This window comes from Melospiza melodia, chromosome 30 (genome assembly GCF_035770615.1).
Source record: "Melospiza melodia melodia isolate bMelMel2 chromosome 30, bMelMel2.pri, whole genome shotgun sequence".
Lineage (NCBI taxonomy): Eukaryota > Metazoa > Chordata > Aves > Passeriformes > Passerellidae > Melospiza > Melospiza melodia.
Window position 1 is genome coordinate 2,809,602 of NC_086223.1, and position 13,764 is coordinate 2,823,365.

A 13,764-nucleotide genomic window follows, 5' to 3' on the forward strand; every position below is an offset into this window, starting at 1 on the left:
TCCATTTAAATTTGGGGTGCCCAGCTTAAGCATCCTCTAGAGAAAGAGGTGAGCCAGGAGCTGGAACTGCCCACAAACCCCACTGGGGACCCCAGTACCATGGCTGGCACCACCCTGGGGGACCCTCAGCAGCTCCCACAGATGCCCACCCCAAAGGGCTGCCCCACACAGCCCAGGAGTCATTTTGGGCTATGGGTTCCACAGCTCATTGCATTCCCAGGGGTCTTCTCCACAAGCCCAAACTACCAGGCTGCTTTGGGAAGTATTATTCCATGTTTGGAAGAAGCCCTGGCTATCAGCTTCAAGCTAAATGGAAAATAAAGTAGCCTCAATCACTTGATTAAAAGTCCTTAATTGAGACTTAAGAACAATAAGAGTGTTTGACCTGATGAAAATTCACCCTAGAAGGTGAAGCCCTGGTAAAGCCCTATGACTTATCTATGCAGGTCATTTTAATGAACGTTTTTTAATTACAGCAACACTCATTAATGCTTGCTACTTCATTGCAAGGCTACTTGAGCCCCAATAAAGTGGCAGGGGCCCCATCCCCCTGTCCCCCTGCCCCCCAAAAATGCCCTTACCAGTGTTGTGAGCCTCCAGCTGGGACAGGGAGTTGACGGTCACCTTGCAGGTGGGACAGTACAGGTGCTGTTTGCTCTTTTTCCCCTCTTTCTCGCTCTCAGGGGCCGAGCTGACGCTGCTGCCTGACTCAGCTGCCTGTGCCTCGGCTGCCTGGGCTGATGAGGAGGCCACGCTGGTGGCATCTGAGGTGCCCTCTGACAGCTCGGAGGCTGGTGGGGAGCCCAGAGGGGCGACACTGCCTGGCAGCTCCACTGGTGACTCCTCAGTGCTGGGCACCAGTGCCAGGCTGCTGCCCTCGCCCTCCGACTCCTGTGGGCTACTGGCATCAGCTGGTGGGACAAAAAGGAAAGGGGGAAAGAGGGAAAGAGAAAGAAATGGGCACAAAGAGAAAGTTCTCTGTGCCTGAACGGGTTTTCTGGATTTCAGGGAGCTCCCCCATCTTCCCTAAGACCATTCCAGAGGTCTGCATGCATCCCCAGGTCTCATTACAGCTGTTCTCTCCGGTGCATGCAAGTGGGGCTCAGCACCAAACCCTGGTGCTGCCACAGCTTTCACCAGCCCATCCCTGCATGTGGCAGAGCCCTGGGGGGTGTGTGGGACAGGGCTCACTCCCAGAGACACCAAACCACAGGGAAAACACCCCCTGTTCCAAACCACAGGGAAAACACCCCCTGTTCCCCTGCGGGAGCTCAGGTGACACCTCTGCCACCCCAACCCCAGCCTCCTCAGCCCCTCCTGTACCTGTGCTGCCCAGCTCCCCACTGCCCACGGGGCTGGGGGCCAGCTCGGCCGTGCTGTCCTGGCCAGGGGTCCCCGCTGCAGCCCCCACCACCTTCTGCTTGTTCTTCATGGCCTCGATGGCCTTCAGCCTCCGCGCATGCTTGTGGCCCTTGTAGTGGGCTTCAGCCTGGTTCTGGGGGCAGAGAGGGATGGCTGTGACAGACAGACACACGGACATGGGCAGGGCAGAGGTCCAGAGCCAGGACTGGCCACTCAGGCAGGTTTCTGGTGCAGCCACCTCACCTGGTGCCGCCCAACCCCAGGGTAGGAGCACTGCAAAGGGGGTTGGCAGTGGGGTGTAGAACAGAGAGGGGTGTTGGCAGTGGGGTGTAGCACAGAGGGGTGTTAGGAATGAGGTGTAGCACAGAGGAGGTGATGGGAATAAGGTGTAGCACAGTGGGATTTTGGGAGTGGGGTGTAGCACAGTGAGGTTTTGGCACTGGGGTGTAGCACAGAGGGGTTTTTTGGCAGTGAGGTGTAGCACACAAGGGTTTAAGCACAGAGGGGTTTTGGCAGTGAGGTGTAGCACAAAGGAATTTTTACAGTGGGGTGTAGCACAGGGGGTGTTTTGGGAGTGGGGTGTAGCACAGAGAAGGGTGTTGGGAATGAGGTGTAGCACAGGGGTGCGTTGGGAGTGAGGTGGAGCAAAAAGGAGTTTTGTTTAGGCAGTGGGGTGTAGCAGATAGGAGGTGTTGGGAGTGGGGTATAGCACAGAGGGATTTTAGCACTGGGGTGTAGCACAAAGGGCTGTTGGCACTGGGGTGTAGTACAGAGGGGTTTGTAGCAGTGGGTTGTAGCAGAGAGGGATTTTGGCTGTGGGGTGTAGCACAGAGGGGGTGTTGGCAGTGGGGTGTAGCACAGAAGAGGTAATGGGAATAAGGTGTAGCACAAAGGGGTGTTTTGGGAGTGGGGTGTAGCACACAAGAGTTTTCGTAGTGAGGTGTAGCATAGAGGGGTTTTTTGGCACTGGGGTGTAGCACAGAGGGGTTTTGGGAGTGGGCTGTAGCACAGAGGAAATGTTGGGACTGAGGTATAGCACCTCAGAGAGGTTTTTGGCACTGGGGTGTAGCACAGAGGGTTTTTTTGGCAGTGAGGTGTAGCACACAAGGGTTTAAGCACTGGGGTGTAGCACAGAGGAGTTTTAGCAGTGGGGTGTAGCACAGAGAGGGGGTATTGGCACTGGGCTGTAGCACAGAGGGTTTTTAGCACTAGGATGTAGCACAGAGTCCTTTCCCTCCTCTCCCCAGCTTCCTCTGACACCAAGATATTGAGGCCAAGGTATCACTCTCTAAGATATCAGCACATTGCTTGCTTGGAGAGATAAGGACCCTGCTCTGATTAAATGCATCAAGTCACTCCTAAAAGCAGCTTTCAGGCAGAATTTATGACTCCAGAAACCTACAATGAATTGTTGCTGTAAAAATGAAATAAAGAGGTTTTTTGGTGGGGAGGACACATCACCCAGTGTATCCTAAGGGTGTCCAACACATGGTTCATGTCCCCAGCTCCTCTCTCTCAGTGAGCACAGGATAATGAAGCGTGACTCTGATGGATTTGTGTCTGCACCAAACTGATAAAAATGGCTGCAAAAATAATTCCCCTGAACACTGATGTCCTCCCAGCAGGGACAATGCTGCGTTGTCCCCCCCCAAACAACCCCGTTTTGGCAATTTATGGAGTGGAACCCCAGTCTGAATCAGACACTGTACCCCTGAGTGGGACAGATTAATTTGCACAGCATTCCTGGGGGCCAGCTGAGGATTCCTGGGCTCGGCAGGGGGAAGCATCCCAGCCCATCCCTCCCCTTCCCTCCCCCTGTGGCTTCCCAAGGGCTGGGAACGGGGCTGGTACGTGGGAAAGCAAAGGGCGAGTCCAAGCGTTGGTGCCTCATTAGCAAAGACAATAAACTGCCCCTGGAAAACAGGGCTGGGTGCAGCCAAAGTAGGTCACAGGCTCCATGCTGGAACACTGTGAGGGCTGTGAGGGTCTGGGCCAGCCAGGGCGACCTGCAGGGACATGGGCAGAGCAGGAATGGGGACATGGGGAGCACATTGTGGGACTGACCCTCCTGGCACAGCACCTCTAGCTGGGAAGCGGCCTGAAACAGGGAAGCAATGAAGGGAGCAATGCTTGTCCTGAGCTGCTTGGCTGTGGAGTGGAATCATGAAGCCCAGAACCAGGGATTTTTGCTGTCAGAGCATCAGCAGCAGCCCCAGGCACTGCAGATCCAGCATGGCCAGGCTGGGGTGGCTCCTCTGCAGGCAGGAGCAGCTCCAGGAGCCCAGATGGGCACCAAGCACTGCAGATCCAGTGGATGGGAGTGACCCAGGGATGGATGGGAGTGACCCAGGGATGGGTGAGACTGACCCAGGGATGGGTGAGACTGACCAGGGATGGGTGAGACTGACCAGGGATGGATGGGACTGACCAGGGATGGATGAGAGTGACCCAGGGATGGGTGAGAGTGACCCAGGAATGGATGAGAGCGACCCAGGGATGGATGGGACTGACCAGGGATGGATGGGAGTGACCCAGAGATGGATGGGACTGACTCAGGGGATAGATGAGAGTGACCCAGGGACGGATGAGAGTGACCCAGGGATGGGTGAGAGTGACCCAGGGATGGATGGGACTGACCCAGGGATGGATGGGACTGACCAGGGATGGATGAGAGTGACCCAGAGATGGGTGAGAGTGACCCAGGAACGGATGAGAGTGACCCAGGGATGGGTAAGAGTGACCCAGGGATGGATGAGAGTGACCCAGGGATGGATGAGAGTGACCCAGGGATGGATGGGACTGACCCAGGGATGGGTGAGACTGACCAGGGATGGATGAGAGTGACCCAGGGATGGGTGAGACTGACCCAGGAACGGATGGGAGTGACCCAGGGATGCATGAGAGTGACCCAGGGCACAGATCAGACTGACCCAGGGGATGGGTCAGCCTGACCCAGGGGATGGATGGGACAGACCCAGAAATGGGTGAGAGTGACCCAGGGATGGATGAGAGTGACCCAGGGATGGGTGAGAGTGACCAGGGGATGGATGGGACTGACCCAGGGGATGGATGAGAGTGACCCAGGGACGGATGAGACTGACCCAGGGATGAGTGAGAATGACCCAGGGGATGGATAGGACTGACCCAGGAGATGGATGACCCTGACCCATTTTTGGGGACACCCCTGGCAGGGGCTGGCCCCGTGTCCCCCCTCACCCCCAGGCCCAGGTGTGGCCCCACTCACAGCAGAGTTGAAGCGCAGGTGGCAGATGTTGCAGGAGATGAATTGCTTCTTCTTGAGCGGGGCGGGCACGCCGAAGGTGTGGCTGATCACTGCCTTCTGCACTGGGTCCATCTGCAAGGGCAGCCAGGGAGGGAGGCAGGGCTGCTGTGTGTCCTCCTTGGAACCCAGGACATCCCTCTGGCTGCCCTGGAGGACTCCAGACCCTACCCAGGGGGCTCAGAGACCCTGGCACAGAGCCCAAGACCCTGTGCCTTTGATTGTGACCCATGGAAAAACAATTACCAACCTTTACATGAAGAATTACAAGTCAAAAGAGTTTAAGTAGAATGATAGTGAATTTATCAAAGGGTGAAAAAATAGATTTTTTGGGTTTTTAGAATGAGGGTTCAGGAGGCAAGATGGAGGAATCTGGGCTCATCCACTCTTTCTCCTTCTTCTTCTTGGCCTCCATCTTCTGGGTGATGTTGGCACTTTTGGATTGTTTTAGAGTAGAAGCTCACTGTCTAACATAGGTGATAGGTATTGGGAAGTTATGGTAAATACTGTACATGTAGTTTTTAGTATAAAAAGATAACACCAGTGTGCCTCAACCCAACCTGCCAGAGAGACCTCAGTGGGTCAGAGAAAGAATTTTATAGATAAGAAACAATAAACAACCTTGAGAACGAGAACTGAAGAATTCTGACTCCTTCTTCAAAGACCAGGCTGGGAAAAGAGACTTTCTGACACATCCTGGGGTCACTGTGACCATCAGAGATTCTGGGGTGTCCTGATGGCTGCCCCAATGTGGCACCATGACCTGGTGACCCCCAGGCCTGTCACACTCCCAAGGAGCCACTGCCAAGGCCACAGAGCTCACAGAGCTGCAAGGGGCAGGGGATGCATCTGCTGAGGGGATGCAGCCATGGAGGCTCCCCTGCACAGGGCAAGGTGCTGTGGGAACACTGGCTCCTGTCCTGCTCAAACCAGGCCTGGATCCAACAAATCCACCCGGCCTGGATCCATCAAATCCACCATGCCTGGATCCATCAAATCCACCAGGTCTGGATCCATCAAATCCACCATGACTGGATCCAACAAATCCACCATGCCTGGATCCAACAAATCCACCAGGCCTGGATCCAACAAATCCACCAGGCCTGGATCCAACAAATCCACCAGGCCTGGATCCATCAAATCCACCAGGCCTGGATCCAACAAATCCACCAGGTCTGGATCCACCAAATCCACCAGGCCTGGATCCATCAAATCCACCAGGTCTGGATCCATCAAATCCACCAGGCCTGGATCCATCAAATCCACCAGGTCTGAATGTTGGCTGGGGTCTGGCAGAAGGGATGAGGCCCCATCTGCACCAGTGTGTGCCCAAGTCCCCTCTCCCCCCACACAGACATTTGTGCCACAGATGACAAATTACCAGTTTCTGTTTGAACCTCACTGGCTACTCTTACCCTCAACAGGAGCAGAAACCACCAAAATGGGGGACAGAGGTGGCCAAAACAAGAATGTGGCCGTTCATTCTCCATGTGCTCCTCACCAGAGAGTTGGGATGTCCCCATGTAGTGCCAAAGGCACAAGCAGGGCCATGTGTGCCAGCCCACAGGGCACTGAGAGCCCACAGGGGTGCCAGGGCACAAGGGACACCCAAGATAGAGTGACACCCAAGATACAGGAGGGACACCCAAGATACAGGAGGGACACCCAAGATACAGGAGGGACACCCAAGATACAGAGCCCACAAAAGCCCCTCTGAGCTGCCCCACTGCTGCCCAGATGTGATTTCCACCCTCTCAAACCCAGCAATGACAACTCAGTCACCAGGCTGGGCACACACAGAACCCCTCAGTGCCCTGCCAGGAGTCTGTCTGTCCTCCAGCCTGCCCAGGGCTGTGGCGGGGCCAAGCCTGTGGCCAGTGCCAGCCCCCAGCCCGTCTGTCTCACCCCAGGGCTCGGCCTCATTCCACAGCCCAAGCACCAAACTGCTTCCAAAAGCCATAATTGTTTTTAACAAAATGCATTTATTAAGGAAGAAAACATAAGAATAAGCTCTTTGTCTGAGCGTGGCTCCAATCTATAATGCAAGTATTGTTCCCTAGCCTGTGGCACAGGGAGATTATCTTATCTGAGCCCTGCTGTCAGGAGAGCCAGGGGTTTTCAGTGATCATATTTCTCTGCAAAGCTATTTCACTGCCCAGACAGGTGCATCAGTCTTCGAGGCACATGCCTGGACAACAGCACCATTATCAAGACCCCAAATTCCTTTCCAGGAGTGAGCAGAATGGTAAGAGCAGGTGATTAATGAAGTGCCTGTTTGCTGTGAGATTTTACTCACTTATCTGGCATATAAATGAAGAGGCATTTGGGGTTCAGCAGAGACCTGGGGGAAGCTGCAGATGGCCAAGGTGATGCTCCATGCCTGACAGCAAACATTGCAACATGCTGCTGGCAGCACCCCCATGCTGCTGGGATGCTGGGCCTGGACTTATTTTCCAGAGAAACACCAACTTTTCTATTCAGAAAAGAAAAATGGCTCCAACCTTCCCATCAATTCCAGCTGGTTGTACCCACCAAGCCCTGGCAGCTCCCATGGGCTCATCCACACCCTGAGCAGGGTGGGGATCACAGGAGGATGCAGAGGAAAGGGAGATGCTGGCACAAGGACACAAATGAGGCCAGGGACTCTCTTGGTGTCATCCCAAACCAGTGATGAAGCCAGTGGGACACATCTGAGCCACATCTGAACAGCCCCAGCACAGGGTCTCCTCATCCTCCTCATGCAAGACCCCAAATTCCTTTCCAAGAGCGAGCAGAATGGTAAGAGCAGGTGATTAACGAAGTGCCTGTTTGCCATGAGATTTTACTCACTTTTCTGGCATATAAATGAAGAGGCATTTGAGCCTCAACTACACTGGTGGTGGTGGTGCTGAACAGCCCAGCACAGGCACTCCTCATCCTCCTGGGGTTATGCCAGGGTGGTGGCACCAACCTGAATCTTTCTTGTGCTTGTGCCAAGTCCACCCCGTGGCACAGCAAGGAGCTGTGTCCACCAGAGCACCTGCAACAGGCACAGACTCACACACCAGGGGCTGGGCTGGCCAGAACACTCATTTCTGCTCCTGCTGTCCCAAAGTGAACACCAGCTCTGCCTCAAGCTGCCCACCCCATGGGAGCACTCATGGTCCCAGGGGCTTTACCAGAAGCCCAGCCCAGCTCAAGCACACTTGAGAACCCTCGTGCTTCTCCCCAAACCCAAACACAAACACCCCTCTGTCCCTCCCTGCCACAGCTCTCCCAGACATGCAAAAGCCCCCCCAGCTCCTGTGGGGGGCACTTACCAGTGCCTGCAGCCAGGGATTGAGGCTCCTCCTGGCAGTTCCCAAAGGAATGGAGCCAGCAGCAGAGGTGGCTTTGGGCACAGCAGTCTTGGGGAATAAAGATCCCAGCTTTATACTCAATTCCCATTGACTCACATTACTTTATTTATCCCTGGATGTTCCTGCTGGTATAAATAGCCACCCCTGTGCTGTGGCCACTGAGGTCAGGGCAGGAATTCACAGGGATGCAGCATCCCCTCAGATCCTGTCTGCTGACTGAGTTTGACCAGGCGCTGCTGGGTCCTGGGGATTTGCAGCATCCCGAGCTGAGGGAAGGAGCAAGGAAAGTGCTGAGAGGGTTTTTTTCCCCCCCTGGTTGTTGCTCTAAGTGACAGGAGGCAGCCTGGAAGGGTTTTGTTGGCTCTGGAGTGAAACATCTGCTGGGTTCATGGGAGCTCAGTGACCTGCTGGGAGTGTTCTGCTGGGCAGAGCAAACAGCTCCTGCTCTGCAGGGCACCTCTGAGCCCTCACTGCACCTCCAGCCATGCAGGGCACGAAAACAGAACCCCCAGATCCTGCTGCAATGTGGCAGCAACCTCAGCAAAGGGCAGACCCTGACTGATCCTTCCATCCCTGTCCCCTCAAGTGGAGCCTGACCGGCCTGGCTTGGGATGCAGGGATGTTCTAGCCCCACATCCTGAGGGAAGGAAGCTGCAGGGATGCTCCTGCCCCTCATCCTGAGGGATGGAAGCTCTGCTCTGGCTCCTCCAGAGCTTGGAGAGCAGCTCAGGCTGCAGGGATGTCCCAGCCCCTCACCCTGAGGGATGGAAGCTCTGCTCTTACTCCTCCAGAGCAGCTCAGGCTGCAGGGATGTCCCAGTTCCTCATCCTGAGGGATGGAAACTCTCCCCTGGCTCCTCCAGAGTTTGGAGAGCAGCTCAGGCTGCAGGGATGTCCCAGCCCTTCACCCTGAGGGATGGAAGTTCTGCTCTGGCTCCTCTAGAACAGGCTGCAGGGATGTCCCAGTTCCTCATCTTGAGGGATGGAAGCTCTCCTCTGGCTCCTCCAGAGCTTGGAGAGCAGCTCAGACTGCAGGGATGCTCCAGCCCCACATCCTGAGGGATGGAAGCTCTCCTCTGGCTCCTCTAGAGTAGCTCAGGCTGCAGGGATGTCCCAGTTCCCCATCCTGATGGATGGAGCCTCTCTTTGGGCTCCTCTAGAGCAGCTCAGGGATGCAGGGATGCTCCAGCCCCTCATCCTTTGGGATGAAAGCTCTGCTTGGCTCCTCAGAGCCACCACCCTGGCACACCCTGCACCTCTCCCAGCCTCTTTTGGCCCCATCTCCAGCACAGACACCCCCAAAGAGCAGCTCCTGCCCCTGGGCCATCAGCCAGCAGCACACACCGGGCTCAGCTCCGAGCTCAGAGCGGCTCCAGGTGCCCACACAGTAGGGACAGCCTCCCCTGGCATCTCTGTGTGTGTGTGTGTGCCCCATCCACGTGGAGCACAGCAGCCATCAGCAGGTTCCAGATTCATTTTCCAAATGAGAGATTTTTTTAAGGCAACAGCCGTGGGTGAGGCAGCGGCAGGTGGGAGCCAAGAGGGGAGGACAGCAGGCGTTGGGTCAAGTTCACTCCTGACTCCAGAGACTAAAAAAAGAGCCCAGACAGAAAGCAGGAGCTATAATGGCATCAAAACCCCTCCTGTCCCGTGTTCCAGCTCATTAGCCCGGGGAGAGGCTGGGCTGGGGCTTCAAAAGAGCATAAAGGACTCAGAGCCCAAATCCATTCAACAGCAACAGGAATCCTGTGCCTGATTTCTGGACTGTCTTTGAGGATCTTGGTGATAATTTGCATCTTCTGAGCACGTTTAAGCTCAAAGCCACTCACTAAAGGCGAGTGAGCAGGGAGGGGGCTCAGGAAAATCCCATTTCCAGGCTGATGAGAGAAAACAATGGGCATTGATTGAACCCCAAAACACCAGCATGTAGGAGTGCAGGGGGCTAGGATGGTGGGGGTGGACGGAGAGGAGAGATCTCTGCAGCCAGGTCAGGAATTTGGGGTTTATTGCAAAGGGTCAAGTGCAGGGCCCTGCTGGGAGCTGCCAGGCACAGCTCAGAGCAGGCTGAGAGAAGAGAGGGGGAGAGAGGATGAGAGGGTAAGAGAGTAAAAGGGTGAGAGAGTAAAAGGGTAAGAGAGCGAGGTTCCTGTTACAATACAATAAATCTTCTGCGTAGAATATTCTAATTCTCACTAACCAATCTAGTACAATATACAAATCCTATAGCATTTACATACACCCTATAAGAATCATTACATTACCACCCTGTGTTCCATTTTAAACCCTAAAAACTCCTCTTTGGGCCCCTTCTGCCAAGCTGTAGGGTCTGCTCTGACCCTTGGAGCTGCCTGCAAGCACAGGGTGTTGTTTCACCTTCAGCTGGCCACACCATTGTTTTCCAGTTGTTCAGTAACTGAGGGATCTCAAAGCTTGCTTTCATTTCAATCTCACTTATAGTTTCCATATTCTCAAAATCTTTTACCAGACAATCATATTTATAAGGCTTTCCTGATTCATCTTCCCCACACCAGCACGCAGTGCCTCTGGGGCAGAGATGGGGAGCAGCCCCTGAGTTCTGCCTTACCCAGAGCAGAACCTGCTCCACAACAATTCTGGCAGCACCCAGGGGTGACAGAGACCCCCACGGGGCTGGGACCAGTCTGGGGGAGCAGTGCAGCATGGGGAGAAAACCATTCCACACCTGATATCTGGTGTATCTTTGGTCACATCCATGTCAGTTTAAGTGTCTAATGGAACATCTCTAAAGATCTGTGTCATTGCCCACCCCAGAATCCTGGGTTGGTGGTCCAAGGTCAGGATTTGGAGCCCAAATGGGGGGTGGGAGCAGCCCCCCAGCACTCTGAGTCCCCCAACATCCACAGCACCAGCCACATTCCTCATCTCTGTAGTACATTCTCTTTCTTTTCTTTTCCTTATTTAATTTTCAACTAATGAACTGCTCTCCAGAGCTACTTTATTACTATTGATTCCAGGGGCAAAATCCAATTGATCTTGGTTAAAATGAACCATGTTTTTAATTCTGATACTGACAGGCTCTGGCTGGGCAGGAATCTCTCTGAGCTAAGGGCAAAGTGGGCATGTTGAACTGGTGTCCAGCAGCCAAAGACCCCAGGAATTAAACCAAAAACTACCTGGTAGGGTTCAAGGAGTGGTGCCAAGCAGAGGATGGACTGCTCTAGGGGAGGAGGGATTCAATGCTCATCCTCCCTGGGTGTCACAGACACGTTTTATGAAAAATCCTTTTGTTAGAATTGCTTCTTCTGAGAAGCTGAGAAGCCTCAGGAACAAAATGCAAACTATGGTTATCTGCTGCTGTGGAATGCAGCAGGTGCATCTGTGATTAGGCCATGTTGGTTGTTTCTAATTAATGGCCAGTCACAGTCAGCTGTCTCGGACTCTCTGAGAGTCACAAGCTTTTGTTATCATCCCACTTCTTTCCTTGCTAGCCTTCTGATGAAATCCTTTCTTCTATTCTTTTAGTATAGTTTTAATATAATATATATATATCATAAAATAATAAATCAGCCTTCTGAAACATGGAGTCAGATTGTCATTTCCTCCTGGGATCCCTGTGAACACCACCACAGATGGGCACTCACCGTGTTGAAGTTGGGGAAGAGGTTGAGCGGTGATGTCCCGTTGAGCCTGAAGGTCAGGAAGTGCTTGATGTCCAAGGGAGGATGGAGAGGCCGGCCAGGGATGGGCAGTGATGCTAAGAGGGGGCTGCTGTGTCCGGAGGGACCTGGGCAGGCAGAGGGAGAGAGCAGCGTTAGCCCCGGTGATCCCTGCTGGCACAGGAGCACAGAGCACACCAGACATGGCACACGGGGACATCTGCACAGAGCACACCAGACATGGCACGTGGGGACATCTGCCATGGACCACAGAACCCCCCCAAGGAGAGACCCCAGCCCAGGGTGGCCCTGGGCACCCCTTTGCCTCCAAACTCCAAACTTCCAAACCTTCCAGGCTCCAAACCAGCACCCCAGTTCCAGGCTGGACGCTGCCGCCTCCGCATCCCAGCGAGGACGCGCGCAGGAGTCCAAAGCCTCAGAAAGTGTCCAAACCTCCCCCAGGGAAGCAGCTCCTCCCCTGGGCTCCCCCAAACCAGCTACACCAGGGCTCCTCACCATGGCTGGGGAGGATTTGGCTGCCAGCAGCAGCCACAGGGCAGAGGCAGAGCTGCCCCCAGTCCTGCGGCACAGCCGCCGCTCCCCGTGCCCCGCAAACGAACCACGCGCTCCAGCGTGGGATTTAAAAATAGCCCAGAGTTATTAATAATGTTCTGTTTCAACAGAAAACACCCGTGGGACTGAGGGAAGGAGGGAAGGGAGGCCAGGCAGAGGTTTGTCTGCAGCCTGCTCCCCATCCCAGCATCACAGATGATGAGGAAAGGGAAGCATCCCTGCCAGAGAGAGTCCCTGCCCAGCTCTGGGAGCAAGGAGAGGGGAAAGCTAAAATAAAATAAATGAACTAATCAAACACAATAAATAAGAAATGGTTTCAGAATGCTGTGAGCCAGAAGAGCCCACTCACATCCCACATGGCTTCATACCCCTCCAACCCACCAACCCACTCACAGCCCCGTCCCTTTTTTTGCAGCAAGGACAGGGTCAGCATTCCTCATTCCTTTGGATTTTTTTGAGGTTTGGGTTCTTTACCACCTCGAAGCCATCATGGATCCTTTGACAGAGGGATAATGTTGACACAGGGATAAGGCTGTGGGTCCTGCCTTGACACAGGGATAATGTTGACACAGGGATAAGGCTGTGGGTCCTGCCTCACCTACAGCCCCATCCCCTTTCCTGCAGCAAGGACAAGGTCAGCGTTCCTTGTTCCTCTGGATTTTTTTGAGGTTTGGGTTCTTTTCCACCTCAAAGGCATCATGGATCCCTTGGCACAGGGATAATGTTGACACAGGGATAAGGCTGTGGGTCCTGCCTTACCCACAGCCCCATCCCCTTTCCTGCAGCAAGGACAAGGTCAATTTTCCTCGTTCCTCTGGATTTTTTTGAGGTTTGGGTTCTTTTCCAACTCGAAGGCATCATGGATCCCTTGGCACAGCACAACCCCATCCCACCATCCTCCTGGACCTGAGAACACCCTTGTGGGACGCTGACTGGCCAGCCCCCACTCCCACAGCAGAAACTCTCCACCAGCACCCCAATTCCAGCCATGCAGAACGAGGCTGCTGCTGCTCCTCGCTCTGCTCCGCACCCTCCCCACGCCAATCCCGGCTGGTGCAGGATGTGAGCCGCATCAGAAACCCAAAGTTCGAGAGGTTCCCTGGGTTTGAGCAGCAGCCAGCGCTCGTCGCCAGCCCCACGGGCACCAACGACCTCTTTCTGGGCGAGCGCACGCGGCGGCTCTGCCGCGGCGCCGGAGCCATGCCCGAGCCAGGCCTGACTCCGGGCAGGAATCAGGGTTTGCTTCATCAGGCGTGCACTGATCGAGTTAATTCCAGAGTCGCCCAGGAGGGAAATCTGCGAAACCGCTTCAAAATAAATAAATAACAGCACGGCAGCAGCGAGCAGCGCTGGGTGAGGGGTGCATAATTAACCTTGTGAGGCGTGAAACAGCGTTTCTACATCAAATCATTGGAGATGGATGGGCTGGCGCCAGAGGAGCTGCCCTGGGACCACCCAGCACACACAGCCGGGGCCCCATGAGAGAGCAGCAAAGGGATTTGGGGCTGGATCATGGAGGGTGAAACTCATCACGGCCAGGGTGGTTTGCACTGGCCTTAAAAACATAAAATATAGAT

General features: G+C 54.5%; 1 protein-coding gene across 5 annotated transcripts in view; it reads right to left on the bottom strand.

Moving 5' to 3' along the window:
• Nucleotides 1-13,764, bottom strand: part of ZNF385C (zinc finger protein 385C) — a 56,322-nt gene that overhangs the window by 5,043 nt on the left and 37,515 nt on the right. For all 5 annotated transcript variants that reach the window (XM_063178950.1, XM_063178949.1, XM_063178953.1 and 2 more), the window contains 4 exons: nt 11,600-11,742; nt 4,607-4,717; nt 1,324-1,495; nt 582-911 (listed from right to left, as the gene is read on the bottom strand). In XM_063178950.1, coding sequence (XP_063035020.1) covers nt 582-911; nt 1,324-1,495; nt 4,607-4,717; nt 11,600-11,742 — 756 coding nt within the window. The remainder of the gene's footprint in view (nt 1-581; nt 912-1,323; nt 1,496-4,606; nt 4,718-11,599; nt 11,743-13,764) is intronic.